Here is a 12,263-nt window from a genome sequence, read left to right as displayed (position 1 = left end):
ACTCCATCCCTGCCAGTATTTCCAAGGGCAGAGCACTGCTCTGCCACACTCACCTACCAGGAACTTCAATTCACACTTGAAATTTAAGGCACCCCAGGGCCACCTCAGAGCCGTCTTTTCTCATGTGTGAACGTTCCAAAAAAGAAAAGGCAGCCCAGGGCCGGCCCAGATTTAGGCCACCGTTTCAATGTAGCTCAGGGCCTGCAATCCAAGACCAGGGCCTGCCTTTACATATGCATGAACACAAAGCAGACTAGGGCCGGCCTTTTCGTATCACATAACCGATGTGGTTGCATAGCTCAGCAGACACTCCCATACTCTTATGTGTGTGAAAGGTGAATAGAAAGCTGAATGCTCTGCTAGTCAAGACGGGCCAGCACAGCAGTGTGAACAGAGTCTAAGTAGGTCTCACGTGTGCAGGTTTGAGAAAAACAAATGTTAAGGCAAATATTTTTTTTATTATATAATAATATCAAATATTTGTTTATTATTTTTAAAATGATATCTGGTGCCATACTATTTGGAATGCCTTGTTTTCAGGTATTCTGTTTTGCTCCCTATGTTCACCTCAGCAATATATTTTGAATCAAAGCAAGTCTTGTTGGTTAATGATAGGGGTGGAAAGCATTGAAGGGGTGGAGTTCCTTTCACAGATAGTTATCCTCCAACAAGACCCTGCAACTAGTTAATAGCAGAATAACACATGTCTTCATATTATTTCTAGTAAGGCCAATAAAACCTATTAAATGTGATGTACACATAACAGGCCTTAATGTAAATATTGAGCTATCTGAATTGAACTGAATGAGCATAATTACTGCTCATTAACCCAGTCTAGTGCAAACACATACAATGAATAGTGCAGTATTTTCAGCCCTTTCCTCGTTGTAAAACAATTTCTCTTATGGTTGCTGTAATAACAATCATAGAAACTAAAGAATGCTGCTCGGAAATGATCACCAAGACATAATTCAAAATACTAAATGCAATGCATTTAAACAGATAATGTACTGTACAGGAAGCTCACACTCATAACAGCATTCTGAATCATTTCCTGGTCCTGCATAGGGTGAAATGATAGAGTGCATCTGGTAAAAGCCACAATTAATGAAGTTTAATATAATGGAACCACAATTTGATTACAATAAAATGTTTTCAAGGAGACTGCATTTTTTATGCAAACTACGATCATTGCCGAGATATAAGATATGGAGTAGCACAGTTCAATGTATACCATAGGTTAATTTCGACTACTTGGTTTTGTACTTTAATGTAATTGTTTTGCATCTGTCATTTCATACGTGAATTAGTTTGTAATAAAATCAAATAATTCTGTTCCCAATTGAAGATTTTGTCATGTATTTTTGATATTTTTGAAGTATTTGTGAATAATGTTCTCTTCAATGTTATATTAAAATATTATTTTATAGCCTTCTGTGCTTGTTACTTTACTAGAAACCAGACCTGTTGGCTTTGCTGTTTGTTCACATTCCTTAAAGGTAGTTTCGGCTACATGCACACAAGCTTTCTTAAAGCCTTCTTTATATATGCTCATGCAGAAGGAGGTAATACAGTAAGGTTATACGTAAGTATTCTTTGAAAAAATCATGTTATATTGATTATTTACTTTAACACAGCCTAAAGCCATATACCATGTAGTACACATTTGAGGATGAAACAGAACAGAGAAATGTTCTTAAAATACAGTAGGCAGTTCTGCTTTCCTCACAGCTATTTTGACTGTCTAGCTGATAGTGTCCTGTAGTCATTAATGCTATGCTTGGATCACTCAGTATTTAGCAAGGAGAGCACTGAGAGAGATAAGCAGCACAGCTTTACTTATTACAGAGCAAGGCCTGTTATGTATTTATGCATTTGGTTGCTTCTTGCAGTACCATGTGGAACAGCTTGCCTCCAAGTTCCTCAAGCTCCATTTTAAAATCAGAGCACTGGGCAAAGGCTGTCAGGGAAACCTGTTTAAACTTCCTCCTCCCCTCCGATGTCAACACTTGTTCTTGTTCAAACAGGCAGACTAGATCATTATGATATATGAAGCATATTTGAAATATTTTCAGCTGTGGTTTTGTTTTTTTTTTGGTGTGAAAGAGGAACTGTTTACTGAAATAGAAATACTTTCTGTGAAAGTGGGTTGTGTGTATCCACTGACAAGTGGGAGAGACACGGAAAAGCTGACTTTGCAATGGCACACAGGCAGTCGGAACTCATTTACGACAACTTGTTGTTGTCATTACAAGTTGCTGCCCGATAGGGTAAGGTAGACCATAGGAAACTGTGTGACTGTACCAGTGGTGATGCAGCTCACAGGCACATATACACAAAGTGGAGTATTAAATAAACTAAAGACAGAAATGCTAAATAAAACACAGTGGGAGAAAGCACAGCTATAAAAGCAAAAGATGCCACTATCGACAGCGCCCCGCTGCAGGAACCTGTCCTCACACACCCTCCGTATACTTTTTATACTAACTATTCTTACAAGAGTCTGGGGAAAAAAAGAGAGGCATGAAGCTATATTTGAAAATGTAATACAATAAATACATTTAAAAAACAATTGAGTCCCAGTAGGTTGTGCTCAAATGACTATGAAATTCATTTAACGCAAATTACTGCTGTAATAATAGCAAAAAAAAATACACATCCCTAAAACCAAAGCAAAAAATCTGAAAACAAAGCACAACTGCATTCCACTGGTATAGTTTGTACAAGTCTGGAACACTGCTTTGTCACATCCATGAGCTGTGTGAATTCAACAGGAAGAAGAAACCAAAAACTACAAACAACATCACGCTGGAAATGACACCATACATGACCGATTTATTTTCATAATTTCAGATAACATTTTATCTGTGACCTGCTGTGTGTTCCTCTTGTAGACAGGGATTCTCTGGCTGGTTCTCCTGTTTATTGTCTGGTATCTTCCTCTTAAAGAGTAGCTTTAAATGTCAGTTTAATTTATTTTCATTGATTGCATTCGTTCTGAATGGTTGCTTCAAATATGTATTTTTCTCTATGTCTTTTTTTTACTTGGCTTTGAAGTATTAGTGTCTTATCCAATTATCATTCATGTTATGTGATTTCCAACTGATGTCTTCTTTCTGTTTTTTTTTTTTTTATCACATTATTAAAATTAATTTTCATTGTTTCTTTTTCCAAATGGTTTGTGCTTGAAAGGGTTATTTAATGAATATTTATTTTAAAATGTTGTCCCAGTTTTATTATTTATATATAATTATGTATATATTATGTATAGAATCACTAGTACTTAGAATTACAACTAACAGACTCATTGCAAACTCAAACACAAATACTAAATATCAATTAAAGCTAATGAAATGTATTTGAGCATTAGGATCCTAATAGCAAGTAATCGCCACTTGAATGCATACAAGTTTACCAGTTGGTGTTGCTAGATTTCTTCTTGCTTTATTTCCCGTGGTTGTTTTACACTTATGAAAGGGCACCCACATACATCTCATTTATAAACAGAAAGCAGTTTTAATGTACCTTTATATTCCATCAGGAGAGTGTTAACAGAGCAAAACTGACAGCTAACACTCTATTGTTTTCTTAGTTTGGGTTCTAACAATCAATGGTAAATACCATATGTGCACATCGTTTTTTCTAATCTGTATTTTTTGGTTGTTGTAAACATGCTGTATTATGTAATCTCGCAAATAAGCGCATGTGGTATCGATGTTTTTTCCAGGACCGCTAGAATGATTATCTGCCTTCATTGTGGGCTTTTCAAGATGGTCTGCACTCTCAAGTGCTGTGTGAAAACTACATGAATACAGAATGTAAAACACGTATGGCTTCAGTAGTCTAGGTAGAGCTCTTAAACAGTGACAGACGTGACATTTATCTATAGTATTTTATATTTAATCTTAAATATCTGGCACTGCAAATTGTATCTGTACTTTAAAAGTCATTCTACACAAAGGGCCTTTCTTTTTTTTTATTAGAAGCAGATACAGGGAAGTGCTTTTGCTCATTTGAATGGTTTATATAGAGAAGAGACACTTTAAAGCTCCCAAACATTCATATACATCAAGGGTTAAAATGTTTACAGTCATCCACCCCTATTTAATAACAATTCTGGTCAAATCTGGTAAAATTGGGAAAAGTATTTCAAAATGTTAATTTTCTTAGATCTCCTGTAATCATTTGTGTTTCATTTTGAATTCTCGATGTTTGATATCTCCAGAGTGAAATCAAGTCTGTAACCTGTGTACAGACTGATGTCTTTAATACCACTGTAAATATATCAATACCCCTGTAACTATATTGAAGTGGTATATTGGGTGCTAGTGTCTCCCACTGTTTATACGCTACTGTATATTAAGCAATATTGAAAGTGGACTGTAAAGTAAAATCATTCTCAATTACTGTGACTCTGGCGATCAACCCTAGTTTACATCTATTACCTAGTTCTTATGTAAAAGTTATCCTTTGATGCTTTATGAAAATGGTTTCAGATAACACGAGAGAATACAGGACAAGCCTGTTAGTGAGCCAAGAGCTTCTGGTTCCTCCCATTCACATGATAAATAAGCTAGCTTGAGAGTTTCATGTTCAGCCTGGAGCTTAACCCACTGCACTCAATTGCTGCAGAATGATTTTCTTAAAGAGAAGGAAGTCAATGTACTGCCCATGTCGATTTAATTAGAAAAACAAAGAAGCACAGTGGACTGGCAGCAGTCTAAAAAGGTAAGTTTCTTCATGTTAAGGGTGATTTTGTATTAAAATATTATGTTTTTTCCTGTTGAAATTTCTCATAGTGTCCAAATGTTTTGCTTAAATGTGGTGTTGGATCCTATGTTTTCACTGGTCTTGTTTTGTGAAAAAAATGCCACTCATGACTCATTGATCCACAAACAAATGTATTACTGTGAAACAAATGATACGAGTAGTGGTAACAGTGTATGAAAAATCCACCAAGATTTTTTCACATTACATTTTTAAACTAAAAGTATTTGCATCTAAAAATAATTAATTTTTTAGAATGCCTTTACATTAATAAGTGGTTGCTTTTTTGCTTGGAGACTGCTGTTTTATCTACGAGTGAACACCCAGTCTACTGGTGATCCTACTTGTGCTGTAAGCTAATGATTAATGTACTGCATGCTCTTTGTCTTGTTTTTGTCTTTAAGAGTTTACCATAGTAAAAGCATAGAAAAGTGTAATAAAGCACAGTGAAAGCAAAGTAAAGGATAGGTAAGCATTTCAAAGAGCGAGGTATGGAAAAGCATATTAGTACCAAGGTAAGCTATGGTACATACAAAGGAAAAGCACGATAAACTTATGCTAGTGAGCTCACAGAACCAACTAAAAGGAAATGTGGAACTACATGAGCTCAACCCTTGCAGTCTCATCAAAACTTAAACTAGAAATTAACTGTTTGAGGGTCATCTTTGATCCTGATCTATCATTTTAGACTCATATTAGGGAAGTTACTAAAGTATCTTTTAACATTTGAGAAATATAGCCAAACTAAGACCAATTATTTCCATCTCTGATGCCAAGAGACTGATGCATGCCTTTGTTTCATCTAGAATTGATTATTCTAATGCACTTTTTTCTGGTGTCCCAAAACGTGTGGTATCCCACTTGCAGCTGATTCAGAATACCGCCGCTAGAATTCTGACTAAAACCAGGAAAAGTGAACATATTACCCATGTTTTGGCCTCTTTACGCTGGCTCCTTGTGCAGTATATAATTAATTTTAAGATATTACTCTTAAGTTACAAGGCCCTGAATGGATTAGCACCTAATTATTGCAGGAGTTAGTGACTCCATATCTTACAAACCGCACTCTGAAATCACAGGATGCAGGGCTGCTGGCTATTCCTAGAGTCAATAAAAGCAACATGGGAGGGAGGGCTTTTTCTTGTAGAGCTCCTAAGTTATGGAATGCTCTGCCTTCATTTGTCAGGGAAGCTGGGACTGTTACAGTTTTCAAGTCAAGACTAAAAACACATTTTTATAAATTGGCTTTCTTACCTTAGTGGGTTTTAATGTAACTTTAAAATTGCTGCTTTTGTATTATTATATTGTTATTTAAATCTGTTATTTAAATGATCTGATAGTTGCAGTTGTATGTGTGACATGCTATACAAATGTATTGTGGTTTGTTCTTTTTTTCTGCTATGTACTGTACAGTGCTTTGAGATACTTTTGTATAAAAAGCGCTATATAAATGCAATACATAAATAAATATATGCCAGATGAAGCTCTGCATCAGCTTAGCAATGCAGTGTAAAAATATTCACATTGCAGCTTTCAATATGACTCACCCTGCACACCACATTTTATAAAAAATGCAGTGAACTTATCATACAACTTAAGGAAAAAAATAAACCAAAAAACATTTTAGCAGTGTGACGGGGTACCCCTGTGCATATTATGATTTGTATTGTTTGGCAGGACGAGCGAGGTGACGTCCGCCTTTATTTGTTATTGTTTTATTTTAGTTTTTAGAAAATACCTCGTGAGAATGTGTGACTGCCAGCTACTGATTGTTTAACTAAGGGGTAATAAGATAATGAATTAATAGCTAGTTACGCCCTGAGCCATAATATAAAAGACCGGCAGTTTGGCTGCACAGGGAGCATTTTGTTCAACCTGTTTATTTGTTAATTTATTATTAAATACGTGTAACAGCTGCCCACTCCCAGAGAAGTAGGATGATCAGAGGAGCAGCAGCAGCCACCAGGGGTTTGCCTTACCTGCCTGAAAGGGGAAGAGTGGTGCTTCGTGTGTGGCAAGGTTGGGCACATATCATCTAACTTGTTGGGAGAAGGAGCAGGTTGTCCAACCAAGACTGGATGAGGCACCACAAAAATGGAGGAGAAACAGGAGTCGCTGCTGCTCCTGAACACGAGAGAAGGGGGAGATGGACCCTATGATCCTGCCATGTGACCCCTGTGATACAGGGGGAGTACTCCACTGTGGAGCAGAAAGATAAGGAGTGGTGTGCCTACTGCTATCGATGTGGGCATGAGGAGGTCAACCAGGACCACAGATGAGGAGTAGGATGAACCTGAAGTCCCACTGTTGCCTGGGGAGGCCTGCTCACCGTCGCCTGGGGAGGCTAATTCGCCATCATCTGCTCGCTGTCGCCTGAGGTTGTACCATTTGTAACACAACATCTTTGAGAGTACAACTCAACTGAGCCCTTTGCTCAGTGCTGGGCTGCAAGTACCTCTTTCAACACCCTGGAGAAGTTATTGTAACGAAGGGCAATGCAATGCATTTCAATACACTGAAATGTCTCTAGTTCCTCATTTTAATAAATAGTTGATTTATTAGGTACTTTATCAAATGGCCGTGTGATATCAAAGTATTACAGTACTAAAAAGAGAAACTATTATTTGAACGAGTTTTGTTTGTTTTCAAATAACAGAACATGTCTATATTTGGTCCCCAAACACACAGATCTTTACATCATACGAACCTGAATTAATGGTTGCTAATGGTCAAACCAGTTAATAATTCCACAGAGAGACAGATTCATGTGGAAGGCTGTGATCACCTTAGGAAGGAAGGCAGGGTTTGTATGTAGTGATACCCTGATATCATCATCCCAAATACGCATACAATAGCTGTGTATCAACAGCGCCTGTGGCTCACTGACCCGCTTTGCAGAGGTGATAGCCAAGAAGAAGGCTGTGTTCATAGACAGATACTTCAACTCTATGAAATGTATGGGCTCAAGCAGGGGAGCTTCCAGTACAAAATCAAGGCTTCATTCAGGGAGAACGACCTTCCTTGGGGGTCGTAACCACCAAGCACCCTTCAAAAACCGTGTTGCTAGTATCTGAGTACCCAGTAGACATGGCATACAGATATGGCTGCTAGGTACACTCTGGCAACAGTTGGATGCGTCTCTCATCACCAACTGACGGTTGTGTATCACTCCCATCCTTATGCCTTTGCTCGGTGAGTAGCTTGCCTCCACCAACGCAGGGCTTCCCAGCATAGGTGAGACATGGTCAGCCAACGGTGTCTGTTGCACTTGGGGTGTAGCCGAAAGGCACTGAGCCACACTTGGATTGAATGTATCTGGAGTAACCCCAGTTGGGTGGCTGATGAGGCTGTGGCCATCAGATGCAGTAGTTTTTAACATAACACCAATTGTACTGTGAACCCTTGTTGAACAGGGCCAGACAGTTGCGAATGGCAGCTACTCTGTCGTCCAAAAGGTAGGCTCGCATTGTAAGGGAATCCAGCCAAAGACCCAAGTAGACCGTACTTTAAAAAACAGTATTAATTGGCTTTGGCATCACTGAGGGTGAGACCCAGCTTCAACAGGTGCTCATCACAATTGCTGTATGGGCTACTGCTCCTTCCTGCAACTGGGACAGATCGACCAGTCATCCAGGTAGTTCATCACCCTGATCCCTTGCAGCCGTAAGGGAGCTAGAATGACATCCATGCACTTTGAAAAAGTGTGGGGGGCTAAGGAGAGGCTGAATGGCAACATGGAAAGGCGAAGGTCCTCTGAAAGGCAAAGCAGAGATACTTCCTGTGCGCTGGATGAATAGGGATGTAGAATACACCTCCTTTCGGTCCACTGATATAAACCATTCGCCCGGCCTGTCTGTCACAGTGTCTTAGTAAAAAGAGTTAAAGTGCCAGGTTGCTGGCGGGATATTTAACATATTGGACCAAAGAAACTTCATGAGGTGTTTACTATTCGGTTTATGCAATGATATTTTGTGTTTTCTGTAATTGTTACACAATGAAGTGCTTTCCAGGTTGCAGTGTACTTGCTAAGGTTGCTTGTCAAGATAATCAGTTGTGCTTCTTTTTTTTCTGCAGAAAGAAAAACAAAACCCTGTTGAATCCCAGGTGAAACAAACATGAATAACTCCAGCAGCCATCCCAACTGTTCCATCAATGACTTCAAGTACCACGTCTACCCTGCAACGTACTTAACTATCTGGGTTGTTGGGTTTTTTGGAAATGGTGTCTCCTTGATCATCTTCTGCAAGCCTAAAAAGAAATGGAGTTCAGTCAACATGTACCTGTTTAACTTGCTAATCTCTGACTTAATACTGGTGTGCGCTCTTCCCTTCCGCGTGACTTACTACCTGATGGAGTCACACTGGATTTTTGGGGATGCCATGTGCAGAATCATGTCTTATGCTTTTTACCTAACCATGTACAGCAGCATCTATTTCCTGATGGTGCTCAGTATTATGCGTTTCTTGGCCATAGTGCGCCCCTATAAATTTGTGATGCTCAGAAACACAGACAGTGCCAAAATAGTGTGCTGCATAGTTTGGTTTTTTGTTGCGGCAGCTTCTTCCCCATTGCTTTTATCTGGGATTAAAAATCAGGGAGACAAAGTGAAATGCCTAGATCCTGAAAGTAGAAGTGTGCAAACTATTTTATTGATGAACTATGTGGTTCTTTTGATAGGGTGCCTTATACCTTTCACTGTCATTGTTGTCTGCTACTTCTTTGTTGTCAAAACCTTAATGAAACCCAGAAACACGCAAAAGAAGAGACCCTCCCATAAAAAGTCAGCCGCCATGGTTATCATTGTCACTTGTATTTTTTTAATTTGCTTTTTGCCTTACCACATAGTCAGGACGCTTTTTTTGGAGACCTACAGGATACAGTCCTTGCTGCCCAGCAGTGAGAGCTGTGACTATATTAACTGCATACATAAGGTAGCTGTGGTCACCCTCTGCCTTGCAGCATCAAACAGTTGCTTGGACCCGCTGTTGTATTTCTTTGTGGGAGAAAACTTCATGTATTGGTGGAGAAAGCGCAAACAACAGACAGAATTAAAGCAGCTAAATACGAAGGACCCTAACTGAGGGCTCTGTGTTTTCATATCTTCTGTGAATTCCAAAAAAAGTGCCTTTACTTGGGAGCTCTTTACTTGATTGTATTTTGTGAATCATATTTTATAGAATAACTTTTCTAGCCCAGAAGACATGTTCTGTACATTACGCTACTGAATATTTTTTTAAATCTTATTTTTAAACGCTTTTGCATTTATTCAAATCCAAATGACAGAATGACTGGGTCAATAACATTGTTTCAAATTACTGTTGATCTCTCCGAATTCATCTGTTTAATTTGGATATGTTCACTCATGACGATGGCCGCACGCTTCCCATTCAGTCTTATCTTATGTTTTTTTTTTTTTTTTATTTTACCATAACTTCTTTTGTATGTATCATATCTTGACTGATCACAACAATATAAGGCTTTCTTTTTTACGTGGCTGTTTTTGTATGTGTGTCTTACAGATACTGTTATAACTCAACTGCTATTCGTTAGAAAACATTTAGATTTTAATCTCAACCCACTTGAACACTTTACGGACACTGGATGTGGTAAAATTATACAGTGTGTATATCAACCATTTCTAGGAAGTTTGACACCTCGTCTATGGAACAGCTATCGTATATAATAAAATGCACGTTGTTGGCATTTTAAAAGATGTACTCACTATTACTTAAAACATTTAAACTGTAACCATGTATACATCCACAAGAGACATGTACATCTGTGTTAATGTACAGCATATAGTATATTAATCTAATCATGTACTAGACCATACATTAAAGCTTACCTGCCAATGTATTTTGTGTTTTATGTTGCATGCAAATTGAGCTTTTTTGTAATGTAAGCTTTTTTAGATGCGTTCAACAAAGAGGATTTGAGCCATTCTAGAACAGGTCAACCCCTGTTGGAATTCTCATTTAGTTCAGGGGAGATATGATTTTCAGCAAATAAACCATGATAACTACACATAACTACAGGGTGCATCAAGTATGCAACAAGACTTTTTCTTTTACTAAGGAGTCTGTTGTCTCCAAATACACTAGATTTGTCCTCTAGTTTTGTTATTGCTGTACATGACAAGTGTTTTGGTCTCTCCTTTAAAAAAAAAAAGTTCTGCTGATTCCACTTAACTGAATCAGTCATTCGGTTCAACGACAGGCTGCAGTCGTTAAGTACCTTTTTGACATTGGTTTATACAAACTGTGCCTTGTAATTTTATTACAGGATAACAGGATTTGGAATCCCACTGAAAGTGAATGGCAGAAAGATGCCACTTGTCATGTAATAGCCTGTTAACTTTATCCATATAAATATAAATAATGACAAGAGATGTAAAGTTCACTGCTTTTTTCTTAAACAGAAAATAAGCCATTACTAGTGCTTGTTCCCTAAAGAATACTTGTAAAGTATTGTAAAGACTTTTTTTTAATGCACATGTACTTTCTATTTGTGTTTCTCAAAGCTACTTTTAAATACTTGTGTGCACACTTCAAGAATCACAAACCCATTCCATAATCGACATTATTTTCAGCATACGTTGAAATTGTACAGCACAATGTTTGTGATTTTAGCAACCCCTAATCATTAGCAGTTTTGTTACTTTAGTCAACACAACCATGACTTCATATAACATACGCAGATAACACAGGCCACCTTGTAATTGACAGGCTGTTTGGAATGGACAAGATGATAATAGCACTGATGCACTAACAGCATGCACAATTTATAAATTTCACCACTATTATATTTGTATTGTATAACTTATATGTGTTTTACTTTCTCATTTCACTTGCTTTGCATTGATTCTAACCTCCTTTATTATATTTACTTCTGTTTAAAAATATATTTTCCATGAAGGGACTATGACTGTGACACCCTGCACATGTGCTTTTGGCAGGCATAGGGTTAAAAGTGTATGTATGTACACTTGTACGTATGTATGTCACTGGCATGCTTATTTATGTATGTGCATCCCATTTGTTCCTTTTTTTGGTAAAATAATTTAATAGGGAGTTATAACATGAATTTAATTTTAACAGGATATAACATGATTTTATTTTAAATATTCATTGAGCTGCAGTAAGCAGGATCTTACAGAAACTTAATGTGCTGCACGATTCAGGTTAGACCAGTCTCCCCACACTTTAACGTGTCTCTGCTTTATTACATGACCGAACAACTCAGTGACTGACAAAATGTTCTCCATGATAATTACGTTAAATAATCAGTTTTAACTTAACTTATTCTCCCCTCACTATAGAATGAATGTCATGTTGCAAATCTGCGATAGTTTGCAGGTAAATGTAATGGAATTATGCTCTGATTAACAAGTATATCAGTAACATATACAGTCTATTCCCCTCCACACCACAGTAAATTCAAAATGAAATTCAAAATGATCAATTAGCAGCTACTGTATCAGTAGGATGAAAAGGTTG

General features: G+C 37.7%; 1 protein-coding gene across 2 annotated transcripts; it reads left to right on the top strand.

Annotated features, from left to right (window-relative positions):
• The first annotated feature begins 4,596 nt into the window (after window positions 1-4,596).
• On the top strand, window positions 4,597-10,813 carry LOC121320402 (cysteinyl leukotriene receptor 2-like). Of its 2 annotated transcripts, XM_041258692.1 has the most exons (3): window positions 4,597-4,728; window positions 6,682-7,145; window positions 8,842-10,813. In XM_041258692.1, the coding sequence occupies exon 3, from the start codon at window positions 8,883-8,885 to the stop codon at window positions 9,846-9,848; it is 966 nt and encodes a 321-aa protein (XP_041114626.1). In that variant the 5' UTR covers window positions 4,597-4,728; window positions 6,682-7,145; window positions 8,842-8,882; the 3' UTR covers window positions 9,849-10,813. The 2 variants fall into 2 exon arrangements, with proteins under 2 accessions (XP_041114626.1, XP_041114625.1); XM_041258691.1 differs by lacking the exon at window positions 6,682-7,145 and having other exon boundaries at window positions 8,842-10,812.
• The last annotated feature ends 1,450 nt before the right edge of the window (window positions 10,814-12,263 follow it).

This window comes from Polyodon spathula, chromosome 9, assembly GCF_017654505.1.
Source record: "Polyodon spathula isolate WHYD16114869_AA chromosome 9, ASM1765450v1, whole genome shotgun sequence".
NCBI classification, from domain to species: domain Eukaryota; kingdom Metazoa; phylum Chordata; class Actinopteri; order Acipenseriformes; family Polyodontidae; genus Polyodon; species Polyodon spathula.
Note: the sequence above shows the minus strand (reverse complement) of the source record. Positions and strands in the feature narration are given on the sequence as shown.

Excerpts from the sequence above, each read along its gene's own strand:
- LOC121320402 (XM_041258692.1), top strand. The coding sequence starts at position 8,883 with ATGAATAACTCCAGCAGCCATCCCAACTGTTCCATCAATGACTTCAAG.